Source organism: Equus quagga, chromosome 9 (assembly GCF_021613505.1).
Source record: "Equus quagga isolate Etosha38 chromosome 9, UCLA_HA_Equagga_1.0, whole genome shotgun sequence".
In the NCBI taxonomy this organism is placed as follows: Eukaryota; Metazoa; Chordata; class Mammalia; order Perissodactyla; family Equidae; genus Equus; species Equus quagga.
In genome coordinates, this window is record NC_060275.1 from 25550448 (window position 1) to 25564097 (window position 13650).

A 13650-nucleotide genomic window follows, 5' to 3' on the forward strand; every position below is an offset into this window, starting at 1 on the left:
GATTAAAATCAACTCTCAACACTCCATTTCCCCTTGTTTCCCCACCTTTTGGAAATTTTGTCTGTGTCTTCTTCATGATAATTGGTTGTTTACTGGTCTCCTGTGTGGAAGAAAGTTGATATAAAAAGAGCTTTCCACAGAAAGAAAAGAGCCCTGATTGATATAAAAAAAGAAAAACCAACAACCGGAAACTATACAAAGAAGAAAATCTGACTAACAGATAACCGTTGATATTTTGTGGGGCTGTTATTCCAGACAGACTTGAATATACAGTTTTAAATAAATGGAGTCCTGTTATAGATTTTGTTCCGTAACATGCCTTTTCTTACATGCAGCAGAATGCTGTGGGTAGCTGCCTGATCGTAAATACAGGTCTACGTCATGTTTTACTTTCATATTTTTAGCTTCGGTGAGTTGATATCTTTGTTCATTTCTAACATTATCTCCTGAGGCTAAGGAAGAGTATGTTCATGAAGAATTCTGACTGGGTGTTGCCAGCTGCCCTCCAGAAAGGGGAAATCGATCTGAACCCGTAGGCGGTGCACCTGTGTGCCCACACCCCTCCCTAGTTAGGGTCTTCTCAGTTTTTATACCTTTGCTTTTCTGATGGATGATATTAATGCTAATAATCTTTTATTTGCATCTCTTTGGTTAATGGTCAAGTTGAATAGTTTTTCATATGTTCATTTGTAGTTCTTATTTTGTGGCTTATTTTCTGTGCACAATTTTCTATTGGGACATTGGTTTTCTTTTTGATTTCTTAATTCTTTGGCTATTAAGATGATTCGTTCTGTTATATAATGCAGAATCACTGTCTCCTTTTCCCATTTTACTCTTCATATCCTGTGTGTTATGATGGTTTTAAAATTCTATATTACAGTCAAATTAATGAACACATTCCTACATTGCTCTGGCTTTTGCATCATCCTTTAAAAGTACTTCCTTCCAAAACTTTTACAAATATTTGCCCACATTTTCTTAATGGTTTCGTTTTTCCTTTCTGGTTTCAATTCTCGTGTTTGTTCTATCTAAAATTTATTTTGGTGTAAGAAAATAAGAGTAGAACACTTTTCATGAATGTTGCTAGCATATCTACCACTGTTATTTGAAAAATTCCTTTTACCTATTTATTTGTAATTTTAACATTATCATGAACAAGTTTTCCATATTTGCTTGCATTTATTTCTGGAGCTGCTGTTACGTTTCATTTATCTGCCTAATTTACTGCTATTACCATAGTACTTTAATTGCTGGCTTTAATAATATACCTTAAGATATGGTAGTACAAGAGCCTCTAAAAGTGGGACAGGAGAGGGCACTGATATTTACATTCTCTTAAAAATTGACTGTTATCCTGGAAAATTGAGGCTATGTCCATAGAATTTCCTGAAATGCTCGTATAGATTAATAATTCTTAAACTATGATCCATAGGCCCCCTGTATCAGAACTACTTGGGGATGGTTTTAAACATTCAGATTCCTGGGCTCCACCCCAGAGCTCCTGAAATATAAATTGTATTTGGGAAACTGTGTTTTTACAAGCTCTCAGATGAGTCTTAAGAATGCCATAAGAAACTTAACACTCAGATAAAACATGGTAAGCAGCAGCCAAGTTCCTCCTGTTTAAATGTTAAAAAAAAAAAACACCACTACCATCTTTTTATAAATTATATGTATATGTATATATGTGTATATACATATAGTCAGTTATAAATGTATCCTGTCAATGAACTTTTTTTGGAGGAAGATTAGCCCTGAGCTAACATCGATCAGCAGCCAATCCTCCTCTTTTTTGCTGAGGAAGATTGGCCGTGAGCTAACATCTGTGCCTATCTTCCTCTACTTTATATGTAGGATGCCTGCCACAGCATGGATTGACAAGCACTACGTAGGTCTGCACCCGGGATCTGAACTGCCGAACCCTGGGCCGCTGAAGTGGAGTGCGTGAACTTAACTGCCGCACCACCAGGCCAGCCCCTCAATAAACATTTTTGAGTGCTTGTATAGTCCAAGTGCTATGCTAAGCATGTAAGGATAACACCTTGTGTTTGAGGTTTGACCTTATGATATATAATCATACCCCTAATTACATAAATATGTCTTATATATATATATACACATACATACATATATACACACACATACGTATACATACATACATATATATACACACATATGTACACATACATATATATCTCTCTCAAGCTCTTATTGGACTTTAGGTCAAAGTAAAATTATTGCCTTGAGTAGCTTGCATTTAGGTTGTGAAAAAATACATGTACAACTTGAGAGCACTTATAGAGGGTAGCTCATTAGTTGCAAGACCATCCAAATAAAAAGTGAGTGTGTTGGTTGGTGGAGAGTAAAAAAACACCAGCATCGAATGGGGTCAACCAAGGAAGGTTTCTTAGATGGGGGAAAGAACAGTACCCGTATTGCTGCTGAAGTTAAAGACTAGTAAGTATTGTTTTGATTGAGAAGCAGTGGAACACTTTATTAAATCTGTTTGTGCTTCCTGAATTTCTCGGGTCATTCAGTCTTTCACCCTGATATACTGAGATTATGTTATCAGCAGATTTTCCACCTGGGCTGGTCTCTTACATAGCACAGGTATTGTATTCAGTTTGCCTTTCTTTAAAATGTGTTATTTATCTTTGTCACTTATGATTGTGTTAGGATAGCGATCCCAGCCAACAAGACAGGGCATTGAATACAGGCTAAATGCCTCCTAACTCTGCCTTTTTGTGTCTGTTACTTGTATTTCTTTAGATTGTGCAGTACCCCATTGATGTCCAAGGCAACCAGCTGCCCTTCTTGCGGAATCCGGATATCTTGGTGGGAGAAAATGACCTGACTGCCCTTAGCTATCTACATGAGCCCGCAGTTTTGCATAATTTAAAGGTCCGTTTCCTGGAGTCGAACCACATCTACACTTACTGTGGTAAGTGTGGGGGGCATCTATTGGCTACATGTGTTTGAAAGTGCTTACAATGTTCAGACTTGATGGGTTAACCTCCAACGGTTAAGAATCCTACTTTCACTCTCATTTGTAAGTACCTCTCATCTGAGACCCTGGAAAGGTTTGCAGTCGGTGACTTTGACTTACTGAGGCTGCCCCACATCTCTGGGTGATGGGTGTTAATCACAGCTCAACCAGGGAGGAAGTGGGCCGCACCGTGCAGCCTGACTGGCTTAGGCACAGTCCTGGAGTAGATGGGAGAGCAGTAACTACATCCCGGGCCCTAGCTCTGGTGTCTGCTCTCACCACCTAGCACCACTCCTGTCAAGGTCTGCTTGGCTTGGTTTTGTTTTCTGCTTGGGAAGGTGCTGCCGTTCTCTCTGACCCTCTCACTTGCCCAGTACAAACATGGTGCGTGATGATTATTTGTCGAATTCATGAGCAGATTCCAAATTTTGGTTTCTGTTTTTAGAGTATTATTAACGGTATGGTGAAAACAAGAACGCTATTCACTGTTTGAGGGGCAAACCATTTTAGAATCTGGTTGAGGGAGGAGTCAGGGTGAGGGTTCCTTTGTGGGGGTTGTCCGGTGTGCGCCCGAGCCCTGGTCTTGTCCGGGATCACAAGTGAGGCCTCGGGATCGGGATTCTTCTCACATGATATTCCCTTTGGTCTGCAGTCGATCATTTGGCTGCTAATTTAGCGTGAGCTTTCCTGCTGGATTCCAGGAGCTGTGAACAGCATGTTGACGTCAGTGCTTCAGAGTTAGTTTCCCACAAGCGCCTTCACCCTGTTTTATTTAAAAGAAACTATCAATTACCAAAGCCTTCAGTAAGTTTTTTATTTTTCCAACAAGATGAAGAAAAACTTCCTCTTTAGGAGGAAGAGATGAATGACCATCAGCTTCACTTTTTAAAGGCATCCCTTCTAATAGAGGTCCTGGTGTTGGTACGTATTTATCCCAATGCACCGTGGCTTCAGCTTCAGCTGTTCAGAGTGAGTGATGGAGCACAGAATTCTGTGTCATCAAGAAGAGCTCGTTTCTGCTCTGGAGAGGGCTGAGACGTTTTAGGAAAATGTGTGACCTCAGAGTATGATATCAAAATTTTCACTGAATGCTACATGAATATTAGGGTTTTATGCAACTCTCTCATAACCAGTAGAACATGTGAGGCTATTTTTAAGAGAGTGTTGCAAGACATTAGCTTTATTAAGTGGAGTTTGTCAGAGTTCTGGGCCCGATTGGTTGGGCCAGGTTGTCTTTTCAGGCTGACTTCTGTCTGAAGAGGACTTGGTGGGAGTCTTTTTCCTCCTTTCGCCCTTTACTTGAAATAATTTAGTTTATTACATTTCAGTTTTCCTATCTGTCTCTCTCTTTGGTATTTTTCTCCCTCTTAAATAGACTTTGCTTTTTAAAGCAATTTTAGATTCACAGCAAAATTGAGTGGAGGGTACAGAGATGTCCCATGTACTCCCTGCCCCGACATATGTGCAGCCTCCCCCACTATCAACATTCTGCTCAAGAATGGTACATTTGTTATGATTGATGAGCCCAGAATGACACATCATTATCACTGAAAGTCCATCATTTACATTAAGGTTCATGCTTGGAGGTGTACATTTTGTGGGTTTGCACAAATGTCTAATGACATGTATCCACCCTTATGGTATCATAACAATAGTTTCACTGCCCTGAGAGTCATCCGTGCTCTGCTTATGCATCTCTCTCTCCCTGCTAACCTCTGGCAACCACTGATCTTTCATACTGTCTCCATAATTTTGCCTTTTATAGAATGTCATATGGTTGGAATCACAGTATATAGCCCTTTCAGATTGGCTTATTCCACTTAGTGATGTGCATTTAAGGTTCCTCCATGTCTTTTCAAATCTTGATAAATAATTTCTTTATAACACCAATATTCTATTGTCTGAATTTATCAGTTTATTTATCCGTTCACCTATTGAAGGACATCTTAGTTGCTTCTAAGTTTTGGCAATTGTGAATAAAGCTGCTATAAACATCCATGTATAGGTTTTTGTGTGGATGTTTTCAGCAACTTTGTGTAAATACCAAGGAATATGAATGCTGGGTCATATGGTAAGAGTATGTTTAGTTTTGTAAGAAACTGCCAAAGTGGCTTTACCATTTTTCATTGCCACTAGCCATGAACGAGAGCTTTCGTTGCTCCATATCCTTGTCAGCATTTGGTGGTGTTGGTATTCTGGATTTCGGCCATTCTGTTAGATGTGTAGCGGTATCTCATTGGTGTGTTAATTTGCATTTCCCTAATGATAGATGACATGGAGCATCTTTTCAGGTGCTCATTTGCCATCTGTCTGTCTTTGGTGAGGTGTCTCTTTAGGTCTTCATTGGTTCATTTCCTTATTGTTGAGTTTTAAGAGTTCTTTGTATATCTTGGAAAATAGTCCTTTATCAGATATGTTTTTTGCAACTATTTCTCCTAGTCGGTGGTTTGTCTTCTCATTCTCTTGACTGCGTCGCTTTTCAAACACCAGAAGGGAACACAATGTAGGAGATCGCCCATCTTGGCGATGACCCTTTCCATTCCTGCCTCCTCTTCCCCAAGTAACTAGAAAAGCTCACATATTTTTTACCCCATCAGTGGTTGTCTTGAGATCCAGAATGTGCTCTTGTGTGAAAGAAAAAGGTATGGATTTCTATCTTGTCTTGAAGATTGAATTTGTATTTTGTTCTCCTTTCACATTTTCAAATATCAGTTTACCTTGCCCTCATAAAAGATCTGAAAGGTTAGAGGATTTTCTGACTCTTCATTCAACATCTATTTGTTGAGTCCATCCTTGCGATGTATCCTTTTGGGGACACAAGATGAAAAAAAAAAATAATGAAATGAAGGATAACTCATGATATAATATGATGTGAGATAATAATAAATAGCTAACGCTCAGTGCTTACTATGCAAGGTGCTGGTCTAAATGTTCTCTCTCTCTCTTAATCATTTTATCCTCAGGATAAACAGGTAAAGGCAGTTATTATACCCATTTTACAGTCCAGGAAACTGAGGCACTCAGAGGTTAAGTAATTTGCCAAAGTCACACAGTTAATAATTGGCGGAGCAAGATTTGACCTTAAAATGTGTAAATCATATTCCTTCTCTCCAATTTCTTTGTATTTTAGTTAAGATAACCCATACACCAATGAAACATTAATTGCCCCTTTCCTAGATTTTACTTAAGTTTTTAAGCCTCTAACACCCATTGGTAGAGTTACACATCCCTTTCTCTCTGATCCTGCACCACTTTGCGCGTGCCTATTTTGTGAATTCGGGTTTTGAGTGTGTGTGTGTGTGTGTATGTGCTTATTCCATGCTCTGGGGTATTTGGAGGCCTGGCCTGTCATTTTTTTCCTCCACTGGAGCAAAGCACAGTGCCTGGTAAGCACACAGGTATGTCTTGATTTAGTTGAGTGATTCATTACGACTCATGTTACTCTCTCATTCTTTAGTTTTGATGTAAATGAACAGGGGCCTTTAAAAACTGATGCCAGGTGGCCATCGTGCTATCAGAATCTGACTGCATCGTCTGTTTGCAGGTATCGTGCTTGTTGCCATTAATCCTTACGAACAGTTGCCAATCTATGGACAAGATGTCATCTATGCCTACAGCGGCCAAAACATGGGGGATATGGACCCCCACATCTTTGCTGTGGCAGAGGAAGCCTACAAGCAGATGGCCAGGTAAGAGTAACCGCAGCCCAGAGGTCCTCCTGGCTAGCCAAGGAGCAGAAAGGGGAATTTCTGCCTTTTTTTGCTGCTTTTGCTCAGTGGTGGAGTGGTGATTCATCGGTTGAGGAAATGTCTTGGAAACAAAACCAGCCCGGGTTCTATTTCTTAGCACATTTCCTCATGTCGTCTTCTTGTTCTTGTGAACCTGAACCTGGGCCTAGAGAGCAGTGGCTCCTTAGACTTGATTCATCTTTCGAGCAATGAAGTAAGTGCCTAGCATTTCATCTCTCCTTGACTTCCTTTTGGCTTTCTTTCCTCCCCTCCTGGTGTAATGAATCCGTTTTATAGCACCAGCATTCATTTTAGAGATCTCACTGAAGGCTTCTTTTCGAAGGAACCAGGATTCCTTGACAGCTTCTTGTGAGGCCCAGCATTTGGGGCAGAAATAGAAATTTCAGATTAGCAGTCATACATAGTGGTTTTGGACTTTTAGCCTGGAAGTTGGAGTTCTGTTTAGACACTTAAGTAGATCATCTCACTTTAGTTCTTTTTCTAGCTCGGAAAGATAGGTACAGGTCTGATTTGGCGTCTGAAGGCAGTCTGCTGTCCTAATTCTCTCTTCTTTGGGAGAGATCAATTTTTTTCCTCATAGAGCCTTCAACTGATTGGTTGAGGCCCACTCACGTTATGGAAGGCAATCTGTTTTACTTAAAGTTGACTAATTTAACATTAATCTCATCTAAAAAATAACTTCACCAGCAATATCTTGACTAGTGTTTGACCAAATATCTGGATACTGTGGTCTAGCCAAGGTACATGTAAAATTAATCATCACAGTAATGGCCTTGAGCTGTTCAGGCATAATGTAGGGAAAGACAGTTTTACCAAAGTTTTGGTGGAAATGCATATTCCTGTTAACGTTAAATGCTGGATCCTTTTAGCAAAATCTTTCTTGCCACCTCTAGAGAACGTCTTATGGAGCTAGCTGCAAACATAGGAAAGTCTTTTTAGGGGAGGGGGCTGATTAGGCTACTTTAGTGAGAGGAGAATTCCATTTAAGGTGGTCTATGCTTCAGCGAGTCTCGGAGTATATTTTCAGCCCAATGGAAGTTTCCGTGAGGGAAGGCTGTTTTGTAGGCTTCCTTACTGATTTGTAATGTTTTATTGCTGGACGTGGAGATCAGTACATAAAAAGTTGGCTTCCTTAGAGATATACAGTGACCATATTCAAAGTAAGCAGTGATTGAAGAACTGAGCAATTTAATAAATAGTCTGTAACCATTTTCTTTCTCCAAAATGTGGTAAGAGACTGTGGAGCTAAAATGTTTGCAACCTTTGGCCCCTGTAATGCCCTGAGAAAGACCACCTACTATATTAATCGGCTTCAGGGCTTGACAAGGAGTCACTTAGCTTGGTAACTTATTGATGCAACCTTCTGAGTATGGTTCAAGGGCAGATCATGGGGAGAAAAGAATGAGTTTTAGTGTGTTACAGCACACAGCCCCTTCACGTGTTACTGTTGGAGGTCAAGTGTGTGGCACAGTGGAGGGAGATCTGAGGTCTGGACAGGCTTTCACGCCTTGAGAGAATCACTTAAGCTGAGTTTTCATTTGCTTCATGTGAAGATGACTATCCTTCCCTCCTTTGGAGGATGGTTTCTTTATGGTTCTAAAACAGAGACTGAGCGAGGCTTAGTTCTGATGACTTTCTGCCAGGCTCGAAGTTCTAGTAACTCTCTAAGGCTTGTTTTTTTCTGGATATCATTGATATTTGATTATTTTACATCTCATTCTCCTCTCTTAGCCAGTTGCACTTAGATGTATCAGAAATTACTGCTCTTTATCAAAGACTTCTTGAGGCCCCTCTATAGCTTTGAGAATCTTCTGTCCTCCAGCTTGATCCACACCGTAGATCCTCTTGACTAGATGCCTTCATTTTTCCCTTCCATGCCTGAAGCTGGGCTTTTGATTTTTCTACACTTGGATTATTTCACTTGTTTGAGTCCTCATTCCCATTCATTAGAGGGCATCCAGGGTGGTGGTAATACCATCTTGCCTAGGTAACACATTTGATGATTAAAGGGTGTGGATGTTAAAGTTGGACCAGGAATTGCTTCCTTAAGAGTTTTCTTTAAGATTTTAAGGTTTATACTCACTTTACCCACTGAGTCTTCAGGGTGTAGCCAATTAATTTTGCTGAAATTCTTGTGTAGTTTTTGCTCATGAACGTGCATTAGAAATATAAGACCAGCACATGTGGCTACAGGAGAGAGCTATTTTTGAATGTTCTGTTGTCAGCAGCTCAGGATTTCTGTTATTGATCTGAGAGATGCATTAGAAACCCCAGCAGAATCTTTGTTGTGCAGGGAAAGAGGAGACCCGCTGGTCAGATGCAGGGAAGATTTTTGCTGTGTTTCCAGTATGGGCCTTCTCTGTCAACTTTGAGCGCTAGAACACATTTGTCTGACAATACTTGCCGACTATGTGTTGTGTTCTTCCTGACTCATCAGCAGTTGAAATAATTGTTATGTAATTCAAGTAGCCATGGCCTGGCACAGTGTGCTTTGAGTCTGAGCGTCTAACAACTGGGCAAAATAAAGGGGTAAGAAACTAAAGTTAATGACTTCCAGTATTTGGAGGCTATGACTCAATTGGGTCTTGGACTCAGCAATTCTTTCTCTTGATTCACTGAGGACTGGATTTTCTTTCTTAATGTTGTTCATCTGGGGACTCTTCAATTCCTCATGCTTTCAGTGGGTGAGGGAACTCTGTCAAAGCTCGAAGGAAGAAACCCAGACCTTTATCTCCATCCTGAGAATTCTTAAAGTCTTGTTGTGCAGGAGGAAAGTAAGAGAAGAGGATTGGTTCACTGTCCCTAGCCCTGTTGAGAGTAAATGGAGATTCACAGTGAAGAAAAAGAAGGTTAAAGCAGTATAACACATCAAACTCATTAATTCTGTCCTCTGCATAAGGACCTATAGCTGTGTGAGAAGGGAGACTGACCTCCACTGCTTGCTTCTTTCCTTCTGCCCCTCCCTCTCAGTTCGAGATCCAGAATGCCCTCTCCCTTAATTTTATCTGCCTCAATTCCAGGCTCAGCTCCTACTTTAAATCATATAGGGCAAAGATTTGTGAAGTATCAATTGTTTGATAGGCTCCTTACTGAATGAATCCTAAGAAATGTAAGACCTCTCCCCACTTCTTAAGGAGCTCACAGTCTGATTAAGAGAGAAGCTAAATAGGCCAAAAAGGCTATAACTTCAGGAAGTATAACTAGAAGCAATGTGCGGGGTTATTTGAATTGGGTTCGGAGATGAGGCTGTCACAAATGGTCAAAGAAAACTGTAGGATTTAAGCTGGATCTTGATGAATTGGTTGGATACATAGAGTGAGAAGAAGGCATCTAGGTGGGTGGAATAGAGTGATCATAATGTCAGAAGTGGAGCATCAAAAGGCATGGTCACAAAACTACAATAAGATTGCTTCATATCCACTAGGATGTCTATAATTGAAAACACATAATAAATGTTGGCAAGGATGTGGAGAAATTAGCATCCTCATACACCACTAGTGGGAATGTAAAATGGTGCAGCCACTCTGGAAAATAGTCTGGCAGTTGTTCCAAAGGTTAAACATAGTTGCCTCATGATCACTCTCATATATATTCCACTCTTAGATGTATACCCAGGAGAGATGAAAACATATATTCACCCAAAACTTATACACAAATGTTTATATTAGCATTATTCACAATAGCCAAAAGGTAAAAATAACCTGAATATCCACCAACTGATGAATGGATAAACAAAATGTGCCATGTCCATACGGTGGAATATCGTTTGGCCATAAAAAGGAACAAAGTACTGATACACACTACAACATGGATGAACCTTGAAAACAATGCTAAGTGAAAGAAGCAAGACACAGAAGACTACTATGTTGTATGATTCCATTTATTTGAAATGTCCGGGATAGAGAAATCTATGGAGAGAGAAAGTAGATTAGTGGTTGCCTAAGGCTCGTGGTTTGAGGTGAAACAATTAGTGATTGTTAATGGGTATGGTGTTTCTTTTGGGGTGGGGGGAGGTGAATGATGAAAGTGTTCTAAAACTGATTGTTGTGATGCACAACTCTGCAGATGTACTAAAAACCATTGAATTGTATACCTTAAATGGGTAAATTGTGTATTCTGTGAATTAAATATCTCAAAAAAGCTATTGTAAACAAAAGGCATGGTCAGGGACCAGTACCTGGAAGAGTTTACCGTATGTGGTGAGTGGTCTGTAGGGCTGTTGGAGACTGTGCAGTTAGGGTGGGGCCAGACTGTGGAGGCCTGTGAAGAGGGTGAATTTTGGGGAGAAAATTGTGTTCTACTAACAGAGGGTATGAAGATGGTCAAACGAGTTCGGGAAACCCTGGATTTATCATGTGGAACATCTTCCTTTAAGGCAGGGCTTCTCCTAGCAGTTATGTTGACATGCATTCTGAGTCTCCAAGATGGGGACGCATTATGCTGGGTTTGCAAATCATATGTAGACACAAAACTGTTTTCAAAGATTATCTCAAGGGGCTAATGTTCTTTACACCCCTCTTTGGGAATTGCTGGCCTAGGGCAACAGAGACATTTTAGAGCTTGTTAGATAAGGAGATAAGATGATACAAGGGACATTCAAAGAAAAATTTTTCTGATGGACCCTATTTCATAATGATCTTTTATTCTCCATATTCCTATACCATTTCCAAGGATGAGAACACCTTGTTGTGAGAAGCTTAGATTCTTGTGGAAGTATCTTGTCTGTTGTAAACGACCTGTATACAGTGTGTGAGACCCTGCACACCGTGTGATGATCTATTTCTTGTGTCACCAGCACTTTACCTGAGGGCACATGATTGGTGTTCAAGGAAGAGTAGAAACAGTCAACACATTAATGCGTTTAGTTCTCACAACTGTGAAGTGAGATTAGTTATTCCCACTATGCAGATGAGGATAGAGACATGAGGACTTAGAACTATTCTCCAAGGTCATGAAAATAGTAGATAGGTGAAGCTCAAATTCAGACCCCATCTGTTTGCCTTACATTAGCGGCGAAGCCAGTCTACCTCCCTCAGTGGTACCTACTGACTGGCCCCAGACAGTCTTCCCAGAAAAGAGCAGACTCTAGTTCTCAGGGCACCATAAGGGGAAAAGGATAGACCTTTTCCCTTAATAATTCAAAAGTGTCTGAGATTCCACAGTGAGACTAGCGTTTTGGTGCATTTTCTAGCTTTGCTGGTGGGAGGGGACCATCTTATTGGGCTGGCCAGGTCTGGTCTCTCTTCAAGCTGTTTGTGGTGGTTTTCTGAAAGAGTGGGGACACTGCAAAGCAAAGTTATTTGCTCAGGTAGCCAAGGTAATTGAGCACGCACTTTTCCATCAGTCCTTGCTCTGTTGCTAAGCTGTGACTAGTAGTGAAAGATGGGACTGCTATTACCTGGGAGCCCGGGGAGGGAGTGCACCTAGGCACACCTGTGGTGGATGATGGACACAGGCCCTCATGCATGGGAGTGTTCCTGGAGATGTGGGAGGAGCTCCTTGAGAGTGACTGTGCTCACTGGGTTGGAGGGTGGGAATCTAATTCATAAACCCTGCTGGGGTCTTGGGAGAGGATAGCTTGCTGGGTTTGCGCCCCACAAGCGTGAAAGGTTTGGAGAGAATTTGATGCCCTTTCAGGGTAACAGTATGAAAGTAAGTGTCCATAGTGAGAAAGGCACCCCTCCCCCACCAAAAAAAAAAAAAAACCTAGAAATGCTTCACTTTGTTAAGCAGGAGGAAGAGATTTTAATGATGATGGTATGAGTGGAAGTGAGAGACTGTCCTCTGTGGCCAGTGACAACCAAAAGCAAGCACATTAGCTCTTCTCAGGGCAATGAGAAAAATTCCTGATTGTAGAAATGTGTTGGAAGGGAGAGGAAATGAGGAAGCTCTGCATTTTCCATTTTTGAGGTCAAAAATAAAAAATAGAATTGACACCTTTATCTTCCCAGTCTTTGCGCTGAAATACTCCAGGATATACAAGACTGGACTGAGGACTTTTCAGGATCTCTTCAGCTGTAGACTCTGGAATTTGGATCTTTGGGAAAACAATTTTTAAAAGGAATTATAAATAAGTGAACCAAATCCATACTTTGCTTTGAGATTAAGTTTTAACTAGGATGATGTCAGTTTCTTCCTTCCTTTTTGAAGTAAGGTGATTTATTATTCTGCGTTGTTGTACAGTTTGGGGCAAGTTTGGGACGTGAAGTACTCGGTGATTAGACCTGATGTTTTCAGTGAAAGAACTTCATGTTACTGCTGAGAGCAGAGCCAGGTTTTGTTTCTCTGTAAGTTGTTTGCTGTGCAGGAGTGTCCAGGCGTCAGTCCCTGGTAATGTTGTCTCCGTCACCTACTGTGTGTTGTGGACAAAGCTTTGCCCCTGTGGTTCTCAGTGTCCTCACTCTTTAAGGAGAACATTGGCCCAGTCTCAGAGAGACTTGGACTTAGTGAGAAGTCATGAGGAAGCTTGGATGCCATTGAGCACTGTAAAAATCTGGGGTGTGGATGTTAAAGTTGACAGACAGCTTCATTGACTGTTGCCTAATATAACAAATGATGGAATCACTGAGGAGGTCAGTAATTAGGGAGCAATGACTTGCTGAATTTTTACAGTGAAATCTGAAACCATGACTTCATTCAACCCTGACTTTTTGGATGAAGTTTTGTTTTCCTTCCCACTCATGATTTCAAGTTGAGGCTGGTCAGGACCATGTTGCTTTAGGACAAGTATAGGAGATGCTCAAGAACACAGGAAAGGCTTTTAATTTTTCTCAGGCATTATCTCTTATTTCTAGAACATGCCCTGAGTAGTTCCCCTCTGTTCAGAGTCTCCCTAGGATGCTCCCTTCACTGGGCTGTTCACCGGTACCTATTCTTCCTGCTCTCCTCTGTCTCCTCTTCCAGCCCCTCCTGCCC

At 40.9% G+C, this 13650-nt stretch overlaps 1 protein-coding gene across 2 annotated transcripts in view; it reads left to right on the plus strand.

Annotated features, from left to right (window-relative positions):
• MYO5B (myosin VB) overlaps positions 1–13650 on the plus strand; it is a 344955-nt gene that overhangs the window by 148857 nt on the left and 182448 nt on the right. For both annotated transcript variants that reach the window (XM_046671362.1, XM_046671363.1), the window contains exons 3-4: positions 2770–2941; positions 6531–6675. In XM_046671362.1, the coding sequence (XP_046527318.1) occupies positions 2770–2941; positions 6531–6675 (317 nt within the window). The remainder of the gene's footprint in view (positions 1–2769; positions 2942–6530; positions 6676–13650) is intronic.